Source organism: Henckelia pumila, unplaced genomic scaffold (genome assembly GCF_033568475.1).
Source record: "Henckelia pumila isolate YLH828 unplaced genomic scaffold, ASM3356847v2 CTG_266, whole genome shotgun sequence".
Lineage (NCBI taxonomy): Eukaryota > Viridiplantae > Streptophyta > Magnoliopsida > Lamiales > Gesneriaceae > Henckelia > Henckelia pumila.
This window is the reverse complement of record NW_027331786.1, coordinates 220316-242334: the sequence shown is the minus strand read 5'-3', so window position 1 is coordinate 242334 and position 22019 is coordinate 220316. Positions and strand designations below refer to the sequence as shown.

General features: G+C 35.2%; 2 protein-coding genes and 1 pseudogene across 6 annotated transcripts; 1 reads left to right on the top strand and 2 right to left on the bottom strand.

The window, feature by feature from the left end:
• Positions 1-1524: 1524 nt before the first annotated feature.
• LOC140870830 (uncharacterized) lies at positions 1525-6312 on the bottom strand. 5 transcript variants are annotated; one of them, XR_012147547.1, is made up of 7 exons: positions 6111-6291; positions 4948-5427; positions 4179-4472; positions 2642-2781; positions 2318-2412; positions 1929-2014; positions 1525-1838 (listed from the first exon to the last, which is right to left on the bottom strand). XR_012147547.1 is itself a non-coding variant. In XM_073273240.1 (5 exons), exons 2-4 carry the CDS (start codon positions 5395-5397, stop codon positions 2356-2358), a joined length of 801 nt encoding a protein of 266 aa, XP_073129341.1. In that variant the 5' UTR covers positions 5398-5427; positions 6111-6307; the 3' UTR covers positions 1525-2014; positions 2318-2355. The 5 variants fall into 5 exon arrangements, 2 of the variants coding, with proteins under 2 accessions (XP_073129341.1, XP_073129340.1); XR_012147545.1 differs by lacking the exon at positions 2642-2781 and having other exon boundaries at positions 6111-6307; XR_012147546.1 differs by having other exon boundaries at positions 2318-2781.
• A 3073-nt stretch (positions 6313-9385) lies between these two features.
• LOC140870820 (PRA1 family protein E-like) lies at positions 9386-10378 on the top strand. Its single transcript, XM_073273216.1, has one exon. It carries the CDS (start codon positions 9585-9587, stop codon positions 10131-10133), a length of 549 nt encoding a protein of 182 aa, XP_073129317.1. The 5' UTR covers positions 9386-9584; the 3' UTR covers positions 10134-10378.
• A 151-nt stretch (positions 10379-10529) lies between these two features.
• LOC140870819 (E3 ubiquitin protein ligase DRIP2-like) lies at positions 10530-16106 on the bottom strand (annotated as a pseudogene).
• Positions 16107-22019: the final 5913 nt, after the last annotated feature.

Genomic DNA, 22019 nt, shown 5'->3' with positions numbered 1-22019 from the left:
TCAAATAAGTTATAATCTATCCATCAAATCAAATAATGTATTGACTATTTTTTCTTATTTATTTTTAATTTACATTATATTACTTATCTATTGATTATTTATCCTATCACTCAAACCAAACGGTGCCTAAAATGATTATTAGAATATTTTTCAAATATTATGTAATAGTAGAGATTTATATTCATGTGATTTTGTCAAAAAAAATTATAAAATTATTTGGATCGACTTATAAAAATATATAATCTTTAAAATTATTAGAAAAACAAATATTAACAAACAACGAGTTAAAACTCAAAGACTATCCAATCAAATTTTTAAAAAAGCAATTAGATTTATTTATTTTAGTTAAATAATTACCATCCATAAAAGATAAACCAATATATTTGACAAAAAAATTAATCAAATAAATAAATACGTTATTTATATAAAATATTTATTAATACCTAAATTTACTATTAAAAAAAACCCCTTTTTGGTATATATAATATAAAGATTTTGTAATTTGTTGTCAAATTTGCTACTTCCAATGCAACATTTAGTGGCTTGTCCTTTTGCTTGGAAGAGCATCTAATACTGGCCCAGCTGCCTAATAAATGTGACTTTGCTTACCTTTTTTCTTCAATCAAATTAAGTACTTTAGACTTTAAATATCGATAGATAAAACATTTTAAATAATAAAAAAAAAGAAACTATTTTAAGACAATATCTTACTTTTGGCCGTGTATTAATCATTTAATTAAGCTTAACCATTTTACATAGAATCAGAGGAGCTAAATAATTTGAAAAATTTTCTATCAATCATTTTTATTATTTTCCAATAGATAATATCATCATAATCATTTTGGACAGTATAACTGGAGAAGTAAATGGTGCAAGACCAATTGGAAACAGGGAAAAGAAAAGATTGCAAGAATGATACATACTTTCGAGGCTATGCTTTATTATTATTATTTTACATGCTAAAAAGCTTTAAAGGGAAATTTTGGTTTTGGGATCCGATGGAGATTGTGCCTTTACACTAGAAATAATTAATCTCATGAAAATTTTATTTCTTGTGGCTAAATCCATCAATTTTGTGATTTTTTTTACAAAAAATATCAATTTTGTAATTTTTTTAATGGAATGATGTGGAGATTTATCTAACTATCTAACCACGAAATCACAAGCGGGGCCTTTTTAATTTCAAAAAGTGATCCAATCTAGTCCAATAAGATGTGGAATACAATAATGGATAATTTTTATTTAAGAAAAAATCAGCAATTAAAAAAAACAAACAACAGCCTATGTAAATTAACAATATTTTATATCTATATTTTGAAAAAATCAGATATAAAACAACCTGTCGTATAAGAAAGAGAGAGTAAATGTGTCGGAGTAACATAAAGTTGAAATGTATTTGATTTTTTTAAAAAGGAAAGATGTATTCTCAATTCTGTTTTAAGGGGTTTTACATGGATTGGTGCAGTTGGTCGAAAAAACAAAAATTAATTCAATAAATTATTGTAATAAAAATTACCCCAAAAACGTAGTTGAAATAAATAAAAAGTCAACCAAATATCTTATACCTCCTCCACTTTCGGGATTCAAGCAAGCAGGCGGCAGGCCTGGTTATCAAACAGCACAAGAATCACAACACAACATGGAAAAATAAATTGTACAAGATGGCAAAATCCATAGCGTTTCTTATCACCCCACATTAGTTTCTGTCCCAAAGAAATATTTACATTCCCAGCTCCACGACTCTTACCGATGAATCTGCATTTCATGGAGAACTCATTGGACTAACCGGGGATGTTCTCGAACTAGAGTTTTTGACGACATAAATCAAGTGTTGTGACCTTCCAACGAAACAAGATTCGCTTCAGGTTATAAACAACTTTAATTTACACTGAACAAAGTAACAAGTGATCGTTCAATAAAGGTCAAACCATTTTCTAGTTTCACATGGATATATACCCAGCCTTGTGTCCGTCGGTTTCTGGATTACAAGTTTGGCACGTGCCGTGCCAAAGACCTGTCAATGTATAGATAATTTAAATTTGAATGCAATCAAATTAAAATCATTTTCTTTCTGCATTATTAGTCCCATAGTACGAGTTTTGCTTCCCAAATACATCAAGTTGGCCCCCATAAAAATCATGGCCCTCCCATGCAGAAGAATGCCCCAAATACCGCAAACCATGCATACAAGACAAATAACAAATGCAACCAATGATTTGGGGGGCGATTCCAAGGATACAAAATAATTCCTATGAGGATGATTGTAACAAACCGTGTTACATGCACGTTATGAGTACCAAATCAAGTGGTTGGTTACCTATACGGTTCAAAGACCATTCTGAAGTGGCTGACAAGCTACAAATTCCTTTCCCAGGTGAGGCACACATCATCAGCTTCTTTTGTTCTTCGGATCTTTACAGCATAAAAGATTTAAATATAAAAATAACCAAAGATTAAGATAGGTTCTTGAAAGTAAGCAAGAATCACTATCATTTTTCATGTTTTAACGGGTGAATCAGAAAACAGGGCGCCACATCTTTTACACATAATGAAAATTACGGGTTTGCATGGGTAGGGAAGAAGAATATATAGATTGATCCTAACTTGGAAAAATAATCACATGGTTTCCAATATTTGATACCAGGGTGTAGCCATAAATTGATGCATCTGTTTGGAAGCAGATGACTTATCATCCAATAGTATATGCCAACAGAACACTGGCAAATCCAGGTATCATCTTTAAACCTTTTGAAGTAAATGATCATGCCTCCAACAGTAGCCCTGGAGAATGCAGGGGATTGAAGATTGATCAATTACATCCTTAAACAGAAATTTACGCGCTGCCAAAGGTGCATGGACAAAACTAACTTACATCACTCGTACAGATGACCAATAAAGAGTGCTAAACAGCAGTATACCAATCAAATTCAATATAAATTGATATGTCAAACACAGTTAGCTTCCCATTGTAAAGATTTGGTAAATCCAATGAGCAATCAGGAAGCCAATGCCAAGATGACTGGAACTGTACAAATTCAGTACAAAAGTTTGCGATCTTGGAAATTAGATGCTAATCTTACAGGCTGATTTTCAGGCATGCACAGTGCACTTTGTAATTGGTTATGGAATATGAATTACATGATGGAGTTCATAAGAACAGAGCAAATAAAAGGTTACATTTTATAAGACACCTTGAATCAAATAGAGCAAATAAAAGAAGCAGAGACGAAAAGGGGTTTATAAGACATCTTGAATCAAATAGAGCAAATAAAAGGTTACACTTATCGCTCAGACAACTATTTCATGGAACATTAACCAACTTTTGGGTAGCGGCAAGAAATTAACACCACATGTTACCTAATCTCAGAGAACTGAAATGAACAAACAATGGATCAGGACTGAACATAATAAAAGGAATACAGTTATTTCATTGGAAGAGTATATATATACATCGAATAGAGGAATAAAAGTTTGATATATATCATTTAATTAATTACAATGAACCCACTGCCTAAGCTGGCAAAGATATGATAACCAAGACTGTAAATGCAGACGATAGCATTCTTACGACTTACAATTTTGAAACAGAGAAGGAAAGGTGTAAATGCATCTGAAAGAAAGATATGAAAACAGCATTTCTTGAAATATCATCTGGCATGGACATCAGTTTTAGCGGAAATTAAGTGTTTCAGCTCCATCAAATGTTCATCATTTGAAATGTTGAGCATGGAGCGGAGATTTGTCAATAATGCTTCCCGTTCCCAACTTAAGGGACCAGAAGCATATAAAGCTTCCAAAGTGTTGCTATAAGCATGCAACTCAAACCTATGGATACTGACTTCTAGTTTCTCTTTTGAAGGAAGTGGACAAATTTCTCTCACAGAATCTGAGCCATAACATGATTCTGCGTCACTACAAAGGGTATCTGTCAACTGGCAAGACAGTGGTATAAAATGACTAAACATGTTGTTTGCCTTCTGATTAGTCACACTACAACTACCTACAGAAGAGGCATCACTCTGAGAACTACTTGACTCGGAGATTCTGAACCTAGAACATCCAAGATCATCATTCTGTTTTGCTCTCTCGGCTTGATTAGATCTATAAGATATATTTTTAAAGGAAGCATGCATGTTTTTTTTACCCAAAATCTCTCTTGGGTAAGCAACAGCATCTACCTTTCCGAGAATTGGGGTAGTAGTTGTTCTCTGCCTTCTTCCATCCTTCTCAACTGCTCTGAATTTACACTCAGGTTCATTATGCGCTTCGGCCATCGAGTCGTCATTGATGGATATCCTCTTCAAAAACCTTGCAGGAAATGCATGAGACTTCCTTACGCCAACATCGTTGCGAACAAAATCTTTTTGGGTTGTCAGACATGGATTGGATAATGGCACCTGAAAGTTCATCTTCTGATAACAATTTGAAGTTGATGGCTTGCTAGCTCTTGTGTCCTCACACCTTTGGGAATTCTGAAGCAGGAAAAAGTTAAGGATTAGATATTGCAAATCCAATGGCTGCTCAGATATATCAATGCACAAAAAGAAAAGATTTATCAAAATATAAAATAATCAAACTGGAATTCGTTGCCAGACACAATTTCAGACATAACATGTCTACAAAAATTAGATGACATGGACTTTGGTGTGAAAGATAAGTTATCCACAATTTCACTACTTGGCTAGTTGCACTCCAAATTCCATTCAAATGGGTAGCATATACTCCTTGGGAGGCTAAAGCGAAAATCTTGAATGCCCAGGAAGATAGCAAGATCAAGTTTTAGCATTCAGCACTAAGACACATTAACAAGGAACCATACATATGCATAAAAACTAATAGTCAAATAAATCAGTAAAAAAGAAAATTTTAAGTCATATGAGCCCATCCAACGAAAAGAAAAATGATTAATAGCACCGATCGTATTAAAATGAGAAAAAAGGCATATACCTTTCCCATTAAAATCCACTTGCCATGATGCCAAGTTTGTCTCAACCTTACGTTTGATCTGTCGATAATTAACTCCTTTGAAGACCCGATTATCCTAACTAAATATTTATTTTGAAATGCGGCAGCCGGGCGGTAGATCTTTCTGCTCATTTTTTCTCGTTTGGAACCCATATTCTTCACGATAGCTGCGATATTCCAGGAAAACTGATAGAATACCTCCACAATGTCACCAGATATGCAGTTCTCTAAACCTTGGACCAGAGGAGGGTCTGGTCTCACAAACTCCCTTGAAACAGTCTCCACCATCAGTTCCTTTTCCCCACCAGGAAATGGATCATATCGAAGGCATATAGAGTGGCCATTGCATGATAGCACCTCCGCCAAACGCCATGAAACTGGCCCCTCTTTTTTACTCATAACCTCTACTTTATCTCCGTTTCTGAATCTCATTATAACTGATGTAAGATATATATGAATGTCCTGTATTAAGAAAAGAAATAATTCATTGCCTACATGCCAAACTGAATAAATATATATTGGAGAGAGATTTTAAAAGTAAAATCAAATTGGCATCTAAAAACATGGAATAATTACACATCAAGGACAACCATAACCACCTAGATATTATAAGCAAGTTAAAATTGCATCACGGCTATATATTGATATAGATTTCTAAAGTTCAGAAGGTTTTTATATGATCTGCCACTACAGAATTCTAAAATTCTTTAGGTTCTTAAAAAAATTACCAAATCACCAAGTATATCACCCACAGTTTTTTTAAAGCAATTCAAATCAGTTTGAAAATTATTAATTAACACAAAATTTTCAAAAAAAGAGAACAAATCACATAAAAATGGTAGATATTCACCAGTTCATCGACAGATAGATATAATAACACAACAATTACCATTAATTTAATATCTTAAAACTCAACTCAATATTTAAAAAAATATAAAATTAAATGGCAGCAAAAATTGATATCCTCTCCCAAATAACAAGGATAAAAACTATAATTTTGCTTCAGAAAAAAGGACGTAAATAAATTAGAAACTACGGAAAACACCGATTTTTATCAAAATGCCCAAATCTAAACAAATAAATTTCGATGAACTTACCGGATTGAAATAATCGAAACTGAAACCCTAAAACCGAAAATTACTCACCTGTTCTTAAAATTAAACCCGAATTATGATATGGATGATCGTATTACGATTGCTTTGATTCTTATAACACTCTTAGAAACACCATTTCAGAATTTCACCAATCATATTCTAGGTTTTTTTATTTTCTTGTAGATTTATAATTGGGGCCAAAGTAAAAATAAATTGAATTTAGAAACTGGATTGAGGGTATTATGGGAATATGAGAAGATATTGGGTTGGTTACGCTTGCGTAGGTGCTCTCCTTTGTTTTTCTATGAACTAGTGTTCCAATCCTTAATTTCTTATATAAATGACAGTAAAAGATATATCAAGAAATCCATATGAATTACTAAACAAGCTTCTTCCTAAATAATAATATTTTTTTATATAACAAAACGCGACTTTTCATAATATACGCTTAACATTTCTTAATAAAATATTTTTTTTAAGTGCAACTTATTGTAAACTAGCGAATAAAATTATAACATCAAAAATGATGTATTTGTACAAAATTATATATCAATTCATTTAAAATAACCATGGTAAGTAACACAACGTTAATTTAAAAAAAAATTGATGAAATTACAGAGTGTAGAATCTAGATTATACACGTAAAACAGAATAAAGAATGAACATTTGAAAAAACAAAAAAAAAAATGCATATTTGGCATATTTACTTCTATTTTTGTTTTTGTTTTTGCCGATATATTTACTCCGATTTCTGAACAACTTATTTGTACAAATTATTTCCAAATATTAAACTATTCTGAAGCCAACATAAGAAACGTATGATGGAGCAAAACACCCTTGATATTCTGAAGTTTGAATAATACGCTTAATCTTGGAAGTCAAGTCTTCAACACTCCATTGGTTCCCAAAAAGACCAAGGGCCAGTCAGACCAGAGCAGGTCGTTGTTCGAACCGGACTCGAGCCTTACGACAAAACTCCTGCTTCTGGTGCTTGTAGATGCTCGTTAGTCATGAATATATTCGAAACTTAGAAGAGTAAAGCTTCCTGTTACCAACCAGTAGGGGGATACACATTCTACTTTTCAACAGCTTGCTATTTTTGAAGAATGGAGAAAGTGTTGCTCATAGTTATGGTTCAAATCTTTAAGCATTTTGCAACTACGCGTAGGCGGGTTTGTTCTGCATAAGAGGAATTGGGAGTTGGCCAAATGTTTAAGAACTTTAAGAAATGCAACGGACCATTTCTCGGTTTGTTCTTTGCTCATGTGATTTCGCCCTTATTTGAACATCAGACTGGGAATTAATAGAGGAGAAAAAATGCGATCTTTCTCTCTTCCTTCAGGCCTGCAAGGAAAAGCATTCCACAACAAAGTTTACTTGTATGTTTCCTAAAAGCAATAAACAGGATCTTGATGTAAATCGCAGTCATGTTGAATAAAAACTATGGAACAGTCGTCGAGCCAAAATTTTAAAAATGATACCAACAATTTTTAATTGAAAATTTAAGAGCCTAATGCCTTGAGCAAAACCTTTCTAGCTAAATAGCAAGGTCTGAAAGAAACAAAAAGAACCCAGAAATATCACGCTCAGATTCCAAATTTAAAAGAGGATTCTGGATCACATTTCTACAATGCTGGTAAAGGTCAGAGAATTGCACAGCAGAATTCATATTCAAACACAATAAGCGGCAACGAACATAATACCAAATGATGATGCTGCATCAATTTTGCTTGTTACATGTATGCATTTTGTCCCACGAAACTAAATTCTTCACCTCTGGGCTTACTGGCCGGTGAAAGCCGAGTTATTCAGAATGTTACCACAAGACTTGTTACATAACTTGATTTTGAGAAAGTGAAAGCTGACTGCAAAGTGATAAGGATGCATGAACTGTTAAGTACCTCAACTTCGTAAATCATGCTCACTCCGGAGGCTTGAGTTCCCATCAAAGCACAACTGCACGAGGAGAGAGCAACTTTGAGGACATACCATAAAATTTAAAAATAAGATGATGAATGGATTTAACATCTCGACGGAGGATATTTCTCCTTTTAAGCAGCAAACTGCGCTATTGACGTCCAAGATGAAGGCTCATGCACATGAAGGTTACAGGGACATTGTTCTGTTTCAACTCTCCAATCACAAGAAGATCATAAGTTGCATCATCAGGAGTGAGACCGACCCCCCATCAAGCATTTCATCATGCAATCTAAAAGCCTCCATCAAATTTCCATCCCTAAAATATCCATCAAGTAATGTGTTTTAAAAAGACATTGGGTGTGACATTCTTTTTCTTCATCTATTTCAGCATCCTGGCAGCATTTTCCACTTATCCTTTGTTACAAAGGCCTTATTCTAGAACTGAGAATATGATAACATCCGGCATATATTATTGGCATGCATTATTGCTTGATACAAATCTGAGGCGAGAACTATATTTCTCTCCTTGAGCAGCACATCTATCAAATTGGTGTAAGTTCCAAATCGCACTCACATTCGATGGGAACACCCGGGGCCAAAGATTTGCAGGCTATCCGTCTCTCAGTCTCATCTGCTTACCCTCTTTCAAAAACCCAGACATCATCACATTCACAGTGCCACAATCATAACTCAAATTCTTCACCCCCAAGTCATCAAACATTTCCCGTGCAGAATCAATCATACTTGCCATGACCAGTGCACTCAAAAATTTATTCAAAACAAAGATATCGGGCATTATACCACTAGAAATCAATACATTGTAACAACCATTGCATCTTTCAGTCGCTAAGCTCTAACACATCCATCCAACAAGTAATTAAAAACACGCGGATTCAGTTCAAAACTAAATCTCTTGGCACAATTCCGGATGAGGTGGGAGAATCATTAAACAAATAACGACTCAGCAAATTCCTAGCTACAATATAATGTAAAAGAGTTTCCATGACACGGGTTTTGGCTCAAATCTGAGTTTTCTGAAATGGGGGCTCAAAACGTTTGGATTTTGACCAAGTTCTGGGATTCTGGGGTTGAATGTGGCTTAATGGAACCTAGTTCAATTGATTAATCTAGTAATTAACATTAGTTTTATTTGATATGGTTGGATGTTTTAAATTTTTTTATTATTTACTAATAAAAAGCAATTCAAGGCATCATAAAAAAGCAATTCGAATGATTTGTTGAAAAGTCTATAAAAGTGGAAGATTCTTGTAGGTTCAATAAATTCCCACAATGGGATTCTTGATCAAATTCTGCCCCCACATACATACACGCGTATTACATATTTTGAAACACGACTTTAACTAGATATCGTTAAGTTATTAACCCCCTTAAGTCATTAATGTTTTCTCCAAGCTTGACATTGGAACCCGCCGGCCCCGTCTCCCACTTCGTCTTGATCAGGTGTCGACCACCGCGTTAGCGACGCTCAATTCCCCCCGAAACGACGGCGTATAAACACTCCACGAGCCTCACTTTTTTCTTATTAGCATTTGCATTTACATTCTCTTCTAGGGTTTCCTCTGCTGAATTCATATAAACAAAGAAATGGCATCGTACGCCGGCGGCGAAGGCGGGGCCTTCTTCCGGTACAAGTCCCGCACCCAATCTCTCTTCGCCACGCGCCGCCCATGGCGCGAGCTCCTCGCTCACCCGGCCTCCTACTCCATACCCTTCGGCTTCGGCGAATTCTCCTCCCGCCTAAAGCGCAACCTCAATCACTTCCGCGTCAATTACTCCATGATCGTGCTTTTCATTCTCTTCCTTAGCTTGTTGTACCACCCCGTTTCGATGATCGTCTTTATAGTGATCTTCGTATTCTGGTTCCTCCTGTATTTCTTTCGAGACGAGCCGATCGTGGTGTTGGGTCGGATGTTGGATGACCGCGTGGTGTTGATTGCGCTCGGGATCGTGACGGTTGTGGGTTTGGTTCTCACGCACGTTTGGTTGAATGTTTTGGTTTCGGGTTTGATCGGAGCAGCTGTCGTAGTTTTGCACGGGACTTTCCGGGTTACGGAGGACTTGTTTTTGGATGAAGATGAAGCAGCTGACGGTGGATTGCACTCCGTAGTAGGAGCAAGCTACGCTAGGTTTTGAAGTTTTTTTGCAGAATTACATTGTGAATTAGGATATTTGATTTGAATTTGCGAACAGTTTTGCTTAGAAAAATCATATCAAAGGTTTGATATTTTCCCATCTCAATTTTAATAATTTTCTTGGGGTTTCCATATTTGATAGGTTTTTTGTTCAGAAATTCAGATTTTATTCCTTTTTGGTGAGAATAATGGTTGTCATATGTAATTGGCAATTTATAAAAAAAAAGACGAGATTTGTGTGTTTCATTTTTCGATTGGCATTAAAGTAAGGTAAGAACGCCTTCGGAGTGGTTTCATTTAAATTTTTTTCACGTTTTTGGTTCAAGAAATGCTGGTGATTGCAGATATATCGAGTAAGAGTATCCATGAAAAATGACCCCAAAGGCTTTAGTGTAACAATGAAAAGCTTATGGCTTACAATATAGCGTAATGGATCCGTGTACTCATAGCATCATCGTTGGACGGAGCTAGACACGACGGCACTACTCTGCAGAGAGTAGAGGACCGGGTTGCCAATCTCGATGTGAAGAGTGCAAATTGTAATAAAAACTCAACATTGATGTAATAATAATAGGAAGAAGTTTTGAGGCAAAGGCCATAAGAAAAAGGTAAGATGAAAACCGATCCTCCAAGGAGTTTACATTGCCGAGTACAATAACTGTAAATACTTCAAATGTAGTAACAACTATAGCGCAAACGTTGAAGAACACATTAATAACTAACAAAGTTGCTACAGCAGCAGGTGTAAAGAAAACACGGGCTAACGAGAGAGGAGAAATAACTCAATAATATTAAGATTATCGGAAAAATGGGGTGGGGTGGGGTTGGGTTGGGGCATTCAAGGATCAGCAATTTTGCGAGCGTAGCCCAAGACCATCACGAAATCCTTCGCAGATGAACCAATAGTGGCCGATACTCTCTCTGTGGAAGTAGCTTGAAGCCATAGATCCACGAGATTGTTCAATGTCAATGTGGGGATGATTGCCTGCCCCATGCATTTGATTTCAACCTACAATAATTTCACAGCGAATATGATACAATATCATTGCTGCAAAGACAACTATGGCACCCTTAAAGACTCCATCTTCTTCACAATAAATGTGCAATGAATATGGTTCATCATATGGCTATGGCCAGATTAGATACACAAACACGTGAACTTAAAAAACTGGTTTATCAATCTTTGCAACCATTCGCACTTAAAATATAAATTTTAGCTTATATATATATATATAGAGAGAGAGAGAGAGAGAGAGAGTTTTCCATGAGACATGCTCACAGACTAAATAAACCAGATATAAGCCAGATTTGTGTCAGGAGTGATTAACAGTGACTGAAGTTACCTCCTCTTCTCTAGCAAGATCTAACTTCCTCGTTAGATACTTTTGAATAAAAGAAACGGGTATATTCCCATCCCTGCAAAAAAAAAAGTGCATTCGGTAAAAAGACAATTACTCAGCAAAATAAATAGATAATGTTTTGAACATCAGCACGGGAGCCCTACTAGGGTAAATCCAGCTGAATCGGGTAAAGTGTACGAAACATTGTGAAACTAAGTTTCGAAGTATACATCATGAAAATTTTATGTACTTATTAGTCAAGAAAAATAAACAAAGAACCTCTAAAGGGAGTGAATTTTACTCGATGAATCCCAGAAGGCGTCAATAAAATTAATCTTTAACCAAAAGCCAAAATTCATGGGACTGCCTGAGTAATCTGGAGACATCCAACAAACACTAAATCCTAGAACCTCACTTGTTCCAACATTTTTAAAAAGCAATGGTTTTACCATCTCATTTTCGTGAATGCAACCATTTACCAATTATTTATGCAAAGACTTTAAAAATAAATAAATTTTGGCTCGACTCAGAGGATTATAAAGACCAAAAGGTAGTTGACAGAAAAGCAAGAACAAAACAAATGGTTTACATCATTCAGCCATAAACAGCACCCAATAACACAAGCAACAGAGATACCATGGGATGGATGTGTGGTGCATGCAACTTGGTTGTTGCCGCCGCCAGCCTGTTATACTTAGGTGTCATATTTGAGACATCATTGGGTGAATCAACTGAAAGCAGAAGCATTGTACACTACAGACGAGAGATTTATTCAGCGCTACAACTTATCCTATGTCACTAATCAGAGTATTTTAAACACATGCCACCCCAAAATTGTCCCGTGGTGACCTCGAACCAGTCATTATCAATTGCCGCTAATTTTATACTACAAGCGAGTTGCTGAAACTGATAGTTTGTATTTATGGTGTTCCAATGTAACCTATAAATGATGATATGTGAGTGTAGAGAGGTTGGATGTAAAACAATATCTTCTCAAACAATACAACAAACCATGATTACTACAAATATTTACAGATAACGGAACCACATGGATGCAAACAAATTGGCGATTAAAAACCCAGCAGCAAAATCAATTCCTACAGATAATACCCATTTCAGACTAGCCCAACACCATCTATTATCCACAATCCTGAGGTGAAAAGGGTGAGATTCATTGAAAAACTATTGCCCTGTGCACAAGGAATGACCAGATCTTTGAAAAAAAATGGGGGGAAACAAAAGGCTAGAGATGATTGAAAATGAACAGTAAAAGCAATAGAACCAATATCTGATACCAGTAACAACATCAAGAGCATAAAACAGATGCCCATTGCTTTGTTACCAAGTAATTATACGAACCAAGTCCTACAAAACCTGCAGGTGACGACACGCTGGATTCAAAGAGAGGAATTAAATCTCGGACCCTAGATTTTTGTTAGACAGAGTGCCAGATTGCTCCAAAGCCGTCAACCGAACCAAAAGTCTATAAACCTTCCTAAATTTTTTTGCATATTTAGTTGATCAAACAACATTTGAGGCCAAAGAATCTTTGAATCAAGAAGCATGTCGGACGTAATACCTCCAGTGTTATAGCCACCTAAAATTATTTTTTGTTTATTGACCTTTTGTTTTGTGTCAACTGAGTAAATAATGTCCTAAGTAACAATCGCATGCCTCCGGCAGATGTAAGAAGACAACAATAGAAAAGAGTAAAGACACTGTTAAATTCAAAATTGCAATTATTTTGGAAAGGTATAACGAATGAAGCTTCTGAGAACTTACTTAATTCTCAAGTAACCTGCAGAAATCTGAGGCAAGGGTGTTGCATCTCCTTCCCTAAACGTATATATCACAAATAATTAGAGAAATATAGATGTGATTTATGTCAATAATTTTAGCATGATCATTCAGAAGATTACACAAAAACTGCTTACTGTTCATCAGCTGCCACTAAGGAGAACCAAATTGGGTGGTTTTTTCTCTCAAATCTAGAACTTGTGGCGTCGATCAGAGCTTGGGGAGGAATCCTACATTCTCCAAAATTTGGTGCTTTCTTCTGCCGAATTCTACGCAGTTTTTTGGGCTTTTCTGATTCTGGAGGAATATAGTCATTCTCATCTTGAGCTTTTGATTTCTGCCTGTGTTCCTTGTTCTTGGCTTTATTAAGAAGTCCATCACTGTCATGGGATTGCAAAGCTGGTGATTTAGCAACTGAACCTTGGGCTCCGTACTTTGAAGATTTGCTCCTGTTTGCTGCCTCAACCAAACAAGTTAAAGGCTTCCAGATATCAGCTTTTCCTTCCCAAGGCGAACCATTTTCTCTTCCCTTATCAGAAGTATGGTTATTTGATGGCTCCCCAGCAGCAGAGTTCTGCAACAAAAATATAAGTAAACATGAATAGCAGCATCTGGCAATGAAAAAAGGGAATTCGAGGCCCCCAAATGCAGGAAACATGTACTAATATTCATAAACTTCAGAGCTATACCCGTACCTGCCTCGTATTTTGAGTAAGTTTGTTCAATGTCTCTGGTGAGCTAGAGCTTTCAGGATGGTCCTCAGTAGAGTCATCATCTTTCTTAATTGGTTTCTCAATGGTAAAACTAGAACCTCGTGATGCTTTTCTTGCAGTGGATTTTGACCTTCTCCCAGTCATTCCACTTTGTGCTGATACTCTGGGAGTGCTAACCACCAGAGATGATAGAGACCTTTCTTTTCTCTTTGCAGGTAATGCAATATGAGTTGCAATTTCAGGGGACTTCATTTTTATCCTCTTGTAAGGAAATATTTTGGCTCTTACATCTTGCAAATTATGATCCGGCCTGTTAGTGTTAAACAAATTATAGACATGATTAAGGACAAACGAAGTTCCATGAACAAAACATGCAAAATCCTGTTAGAGTAAACAAATTATACAGCAACAACACAGCCACACATGCAAAATAAACACAAATGAGGCCATTATCGAAGTGTACAAACAATACCACTCACACTCAATGGTATGAAGTTCTCACAATATGTGCAAACATGCAAACATTCCTCAACAGAGTGTTGTGGGCATGTTTATATCTGCACCTATACGCATGAGAGAGAGAGAGAGAGAGAGAGAGAGAGAGAGAGAGAGAGAGAGCAATAATGCACAACTGGACAAAAAAATAATGAGTTTGAAGACCTGACCTCAACTTCTCCAATGGAACACAACCCAAATCTATATTGCATACGGGCAGCATTCCATTTCTTCGTCAGATAGCTTCTTGTATATACATTTCTGGCAAACTATGGCGATCATGGAAAAGACCATCAAGTTCACATCAAAAGAAAAGGCATAAAACTACACCATGAAAACTTATAAAACATTTATTGAGGCTCAAAAGGTCCAAATGAGGAAACATTAAAAGATGCCTTTGAGAGTCAGATACACAAAAAACGAATTATATTAAGTGCAACTTTTCATCTTTCTCCAAACACAGCCAGTGCTTGCCACAAAAAAACGAATTACATTAGATGCCTGATAACCCATAGTTAATATCTCCCAAATTTTTATCAAGATCTTGAGTCCCAATAATTCAAGCCTTCACTAGTAGGGTAGGCAAATGACCATTGAAAGCCATGTGTCCCCAATCAGCTTATATGTTGGTTCGCTAATACATCAAAACCAAAGCAGATAAACGTCCCCATTTGGTAAATTAAAGATATTCCTATTTCCAAGAGTATCACCGTTAAAATGTTCTACGACACATGAATCAAGCCATTAGAACAGGAAATCCATAAAGAAATTCAGCACAATGAAAGCTCGACGAGCATATCATTCCCAACTGACAAAAAATAAACCACACGTTAACATAACGCGACACTTCAGAAAAGAGAGCAACTCACACGAACAACCAAACCATGAAAACAAGCTCAATTTACCCACGAACAAATCTAAATACCCTAAAAATTAGCACGCAATCTGAACGACAAACCCAGATGCCAGCAGACCCAGATCACCAAGAAACCCAAAAACGCTAAAAAGCAAGTCAAAATTGGAATACCCTCCCACGAATACAGGAAAAATCATGATTCAAAAAACACTATCGAGCAGCACTCACACGTGTGAAGGCATTCTACAATAGTTGTGGCATCGCGGAAGAGCTTGTGGCAGAGGGGGCATGTCATGCATGGCACCACCGCCTCCCGCCTCACCTTCACCACCTGATGCGACATCGTATAACCCAATTCACCCAAATCAACGATATAAAACCCCAGCTCTCGAACCCACGTATCTTATGCGGTGCATGCTGGCGCCATCTCGTGAAGTGACGAGATTTACGTCCACTGCTCGTTGCTACACCTGCATCTGCATTAAACCCACATACCAAACCCACAATTAACACCACAAAAGCATTAAACCGCGAGCACCCCGATGATAAAAACACACATAGAAGTGAGGAGGAACACACGGCCACACACAAATGTGAAAAGGGATTATAGTTGAATGGACCTATAAATCTGAGGAAAGGGGAATCGGTGAGATGAGATTCGGGGGCAAATAGAACGTGGGCTACGGCCGATGGCGTGGCGTCGACGATCTCTCCCTCTGCGTGTATGAGTGTGTGTCTGTGTGCGGGGGTTGGGTTTGGAGTCGAAATCGAGAAAGAGAGGATTCGGCTTCGTATATCTTCCAATTAGTCCAATTAGTTGGAAACCAATTTTCTTTAATTGCTTTCTAAGTAAAATTAATCCATTAATTTACAGTGATTCTTTTGTCTATTGTACATGGATTTTGAGGACTCTCTAGTAAAATTTGAAAATACGTCCCGCAACGCGTATGTGACGTCACTAGTATTTTGTCACTAGTATTTTGTCACTTTCAAACGTTGGATCGAATCAAATATGAGATTCGCATAATAAAACTGATCTGTGCAAGAGTCTTCTTTGGATTCTTTGCAAATAAAAACAAAGGAATATTTTTTTAAAAAATTATATTTTATTATTGTACGCGTATAAACACGACTTTGCACGTGTATAACACGATATATAATACTAATTCAAGGATACGTATCATGTGTATATATATCAAAACATGGTTTTTGTGTGTGCTCACGTGTATATAATAAAATTTAAAATATTGATGTATGAATCAAATTAAAACAAAAAACAAAAAATTGTTATTATTGCACGCATACAACACGAGTTTGAACGTGTCTCGCACGTGTGTAACACGATGTGTCTGTACATATCATAACATGATTTTGCGTGTGTCTTGCACGTGTATAACATGATATAAAACACTGGTTTTTGGAGAATTATTGTGTATTATATATCACAGCATGATCTTTCACGTATTCGGACATGTATGACCTCATTTAAAATATAAGAAAATCATAATATTAATCTCGTATGTTTGTTGTTTTGCAATTTTGGTCAGCTGTATTTTCAAATTTAAATATTCGTCATATATCTTACAATTTTGATGTTTTTCTATCGAGAATGGTGAAGCCGAATGGGGAAAAAAGTAATGTTTGTGTATTACAAGCATTTAAATTATGTTTTCCGAAATATTTTCTATGACGATTGTTATTTTATCATTATCATTATTAAAATCACCAATTTTTTTTATTTGTCAAACATTTGGAAAATGAAAAAAACAAACAAAAACAAAAACAAAAAAATATTGCAGAAAGAGATTGGCCCGTGGTGCCGGAGATAAAATGCGCCGGTGTGGTGTGAGGCATGCCTCTGACGTGGGGCTAATGTTGACTCAAAAAAACGAATAAAACATTTTGTTGGACAATTTTATTAGTTTTACAATAATTAATGAATAACTAAATGATATCAACCAACAATATTATTATTACAATAATGTTGATTTACTGATATCAACGTTTTTATTTTATAGTAAAACTAAGTTATAATAACGTGAGACATTTTGAAAAAAATATTTAAAAAATTCTTACGGGTCGACGTATCAATCTCGTCTTTATTCATTAGGCATACAATAAATAATTTAATGACAAATAAGAGACGTCATTATATTTGTATTTATTGCGGAATTTATCTTTGGATCATCTTTCAATATCTTTTTGGATTTGTATACTATATTCATCACCCTAAAATATAAATGATTTGTAATTGCAATATAATCTCTGGATGTTTTACGCAAACGTTTATAAAAAAAATTAATATGCTAGCCACGAGAGATTCGTACCATATGAATTTTGGAGATGACAAATTTGTATTTCAAAACAAAAAACATTCGAAACTTAAGACTATTTTATTTAAATATATCTCAATAAAAGTTTACAAGTTTATTTTAAAAAAATAATATATATATATTTATAAACCTAAATTTGGTTTGATCGTCGATTAGTTTGTAACGATATTTGGTTCTTTAATCGCCCACGTTTTTGGTACTATGATATAATATAAAGTTTAAATTGTCATTAGAATTCAGATTCCAGCTCATTTAAGAACCCCACCAAACCATTCGTGGGCTGTTGTTTCTAGGCTTTTCGCATCGTTTTTGAAAAAATACATGGGCTAAAAAAACCACGACCCAAACTTAGCCTTCGTGGGCTATATATACACACAAGGAAAATGGGCCATATACGTACAAACACACACATAGAAAATTGTTGCTTTGCACACTCATGGTAAGCAATGGTTAAATTCGTACTAACATAAAGAATGTGTACTAACATTAAATCTAATGATTCAAAATTGGTATGGACCCATATGGTTAAATTAAATTAGGACTTTTAGATATAGTGTGACGAACTGACTGTGTGATATACTTTCCTTGTACTTAGCATCTCATTAGCGGTGATATCTTATACTAAAGGTAGTATTAAAGTTTTGTATCGATGATCTATATGTCTACATATGAATATAATTAATATTATATTATTAGTATGAAAAATTACGATACATTAGATCTACGATCATGACGATACTCCTAAAGTAAGTTTAACTCTACCCTCACGAATCATAAGCAAATATGATTTGGGTGAGGATGAGTGCTTATTGAAATCGTTGTATAATCAGGTTTTGTTAAACTAAAATGTCAGGTCCAAAAGTTCACTAGCTTGATCACGATGAATTAATTAATTTATATGATTTATGCATGTTAATTGTGGAATTTATTTGTTATGCTTAGATTAGGTGATTTATATTATGTCTGATATTTAATATGTACATGTTGCAAGCATTTTAATGTTTTCAGGTTGGACTTAATTATGGATTAACGGACGGGAGTAGCCTTTGAATGGATAAGAAAATTATTTCATGTTTGCATAAGTATATGTTGGTGCAATTGTATTTTTACGGCGAGTGGAGAAAAATTTAAAAGTTAAGTCTTGATGTTTAATGGGCCGGAAGCATAGTAATCATTTAGTTCGTTCTTATTATTTTTCAAAACTGATTTTAAAATCTTTCTCCCTCTCCCAAACCCTCATCACGTTCACGCAGTGCACCAAGTTTTGATTGATCTCGTCAGTTCGAGGCTAGGAACGACTCAAGGAACATGTTAGAATCCAATTCACAAAGATCATGCAAATTTTTAATATTTTGAAATCATCATTGAAGAATATAATTATTTTTCATATGAACTCTAGGTATGAAATTGACTTTCATTGTTGTTTGACTTTCATGTTTCCATGAGTACGATGTAAAGTCGTGAATTATGATGTGTTCCGGATGTCCTTGGTTAAAGTTTAAGAAGATTCAAGGGTTAAAAGATTCAAATCTCATATTTTTTGTGTGGGTTGATTTGGATGAGTAGTTGTTTTCAATTCGTTAAAAGTGGGGTATTTTGATTCGGAATGTTTGAAGTTTTCGTGTGTTTAAGCGTGCGATTAATTGATGTTTGAATTGTGTTTAAATTGTAGAAAGGAGAAGGGATTTTTAAGAAAAAGTGCAGAAAATTCGCAGCAGGTTTTGGTGATCTAAAACACTGCTTAAGCAGCACTGCCTGCAGTCACGCAGAGGCAGCGCTTTAATCTTTTATTTTTTATTTGTAGTTTGTTAAGGTCTATGAAGGGTCTTTTAAGGTCTTTTATGGTGTTTTGAATATATTCAAGAATTTTATTGGAAAAGTTTTCAAGTTTTAAGCCAAGGATGGAAAGAACGACTCATGTGAAGCGACTAGTATGTGTTGCATTTAAATGATCATTTTTCTCATGAAGTCTTACCAAGTATGACGTGCAATAAGATCTCATGAAAATTCTACAAGCATAATATGATATGATACGATGAATGATATGATGCATGAAAAATATTTTGATGTTATATGCGTTTTGTGGTGGCAACACGAGATTGGCACTTTGGGATGTGCTCCGGAGTGGCGTTTCCAAATTATGGCTCATGGGATCGAATTACACGGGGTATGCACTTCGAGATGAGTTTTGAAGCGGCTATCCGAAGATTGAAAGTTTAAGGGAGAAAACTATATGCTTATTGTACAACGACCATAATCACAAGAACTTATGATGTGCTCTTACGATGGTTGTCACAAATACACATATTTTATCACCCCCCAAAAGTTTTTTATGTTATGGTTACTTTAAGTCATGTCTTTGCATGAAAATTTTGATGCTATTATTTTCTCATCTCAAGTTTAAATAAGATTTTTTTTATGTATGCTCTTGCTAAGTCTTTAGACTCACTATACTTGAATGGTACAGCTAACGAGGATATCGATGCTTTCATCGATGATTTTGTAGTTAGGCATGAAGAGGAGCTGGGGGTAGGTTTTGCGGGGGATGCATGAGTGGAATGTTTTATGATCAATTATTTTTGAGCAAATAATATTTTGTTATGATGAGAGTAGAAAGGTGTTACGGTATTTTATTTTGATAGCCAAGTTGGCATTACCGCAAAGATTTTATTCATGTTTTTATTGATGTACTTTTAAATATTTTTATTATTTAATGAAAGAAATTTTATTTTCCGAAACATTTTAAAGATGTATGTTCAGTAACGTTCCAAGAGAGTTTTGGAGATGTTACATAGAACGTGATTCGAATATATATATATATATATATATATATATATATATATATATATATATAAATAAGATGAACGTCATGTGAGCAGTGTCCACAAGGAGTACAACGTAACAAAATTATATATATTATTATTATTAAAGTTCGATGATCTTGATTTTCTTTTTAGTAGAAAAATGAGTTGTTACAATTGAGTCTCGAACTCGAGACCTCGTTCCATACTTGAGATCTTGGTGTCAGATGAACTACACATCATCGGCTCGATGATCTTGATTAACTTGGTATGGTGGAATCATTTTTCAAATATTTCATAATCATCATGCAACCTCCACCATTTACGCAACATTTAACTCAAATTTTGATTTGCATTATCCGATATCGTTTCTCACAATTTGTAACCTCTTTCGATTTTTTTTTATCTTAGTCAAAATCCTCATGATCAAGCTTCTGTGTATTCATACAATTTGAAAAAAAAAACACACAAAATAATTGTGTGTGTATATGTATATATGCTCGCAAGTCTGCATAGATGTTGTAATGGGTTAGGTGCGTCACACCGCTTCTGGCCCATCTGACCTTCTGAAGAATTTGTATTTAAAAGCCTGTTGGTACAAGTTTGATCCCTGGAAAGGACAAAAACTCCCCCAGCAAGATGGTGAGAAGACCATGAGTATGGATCTGAGCCGCCCAAAGCCGAGACCAGATGGGCCAGAGCAAGAGGGTGGGGCCCAGCCCATTACAAAAAAGGGCGCCTTTTTATGTAATGGGCTGGGAGCGTCCCACTGCTTCTGGCTCATCTGGCCTTATGCTTTGGACGGCCCAAACTCATACTCATGGTCTTTTTCCCGCCTGGCTGGAAGAGTTTTTGCCCTTCCCAGCAAGGGCGGGGCTGTGTATAGGCACAAATTTTTTATATGTAAATTTTGACTAATTTTGGAATGATTTGATATTAGCCCGGGTAATTCAATTCGAAAAATTAAAGCATTGATGACTTGAAATTCTAGCCTGGGTAGAATGATAATTCTGGCTCCGTCATTGCTTCTTAGGATCGAACTTGCACCACAGACTTTTAAATACAAATTCTTCTAATCCCTGGTACCACTTGAGCAGTAGCTCAAATATTTCATTGTATTTGATAAAAACGTGTAACATTTAAATTAGCGACAATAAATTTAAGGGCAAATTATTTTAAAATCCCCAAACCCAAATATTTCTTTCTCTTAATTCCCTGCACTCCAATTTCTTTGTTTCAACTCCCTAGTGGTCCCCAAATTTGTCTTAATAAAGTGTTTAGCATTTAATCATTTGTACGTGGCATTGTTTTTGAAACGACTCTAACTCTCTAAATATAAATAAATATGCGGAATTTTTTTTTTTTTTATACTTACTAAGTAAAAATATGTACATACATGCCCATACATATATGCACAAAATAAATAGATTTAAAAATAAATAACTTAAATAAAAATGCAACCTTTAACAAATTAAATATCTGAGTCTAACATTTAATAAAATACTGACATAAGCAAAATAAATAAAATTTGCATGCACTGAAAATATTTAAA

What these genes read in the sequence shown, in the direction of transcription:
- LOC140870830 (XM_073273239.1), bottom strand. Translation starts at nt 5,397, where the DNA reads ATGAGATTCAGAAACGGAGATAAAGTAGAGGTTATGAGTAAAAAAGAG. An exon ending in AGTGGATTTTAATGGGAAAG is followed by an intron (nt 4,473 to 4,947) that starts GTATATGCCTTT and finishes TTCCTGCTTCAG; the next exon opens with AATTCCCAAAGGTGTGAGGA.
- LOC140870820 (XM_073273216.1), top strand. Translation starts at nt 9,585, where the DNA reads ATGGCATCGTACGCCGGCGGCGAAGGCGGGGCCTTCTTCCGGTACAAG.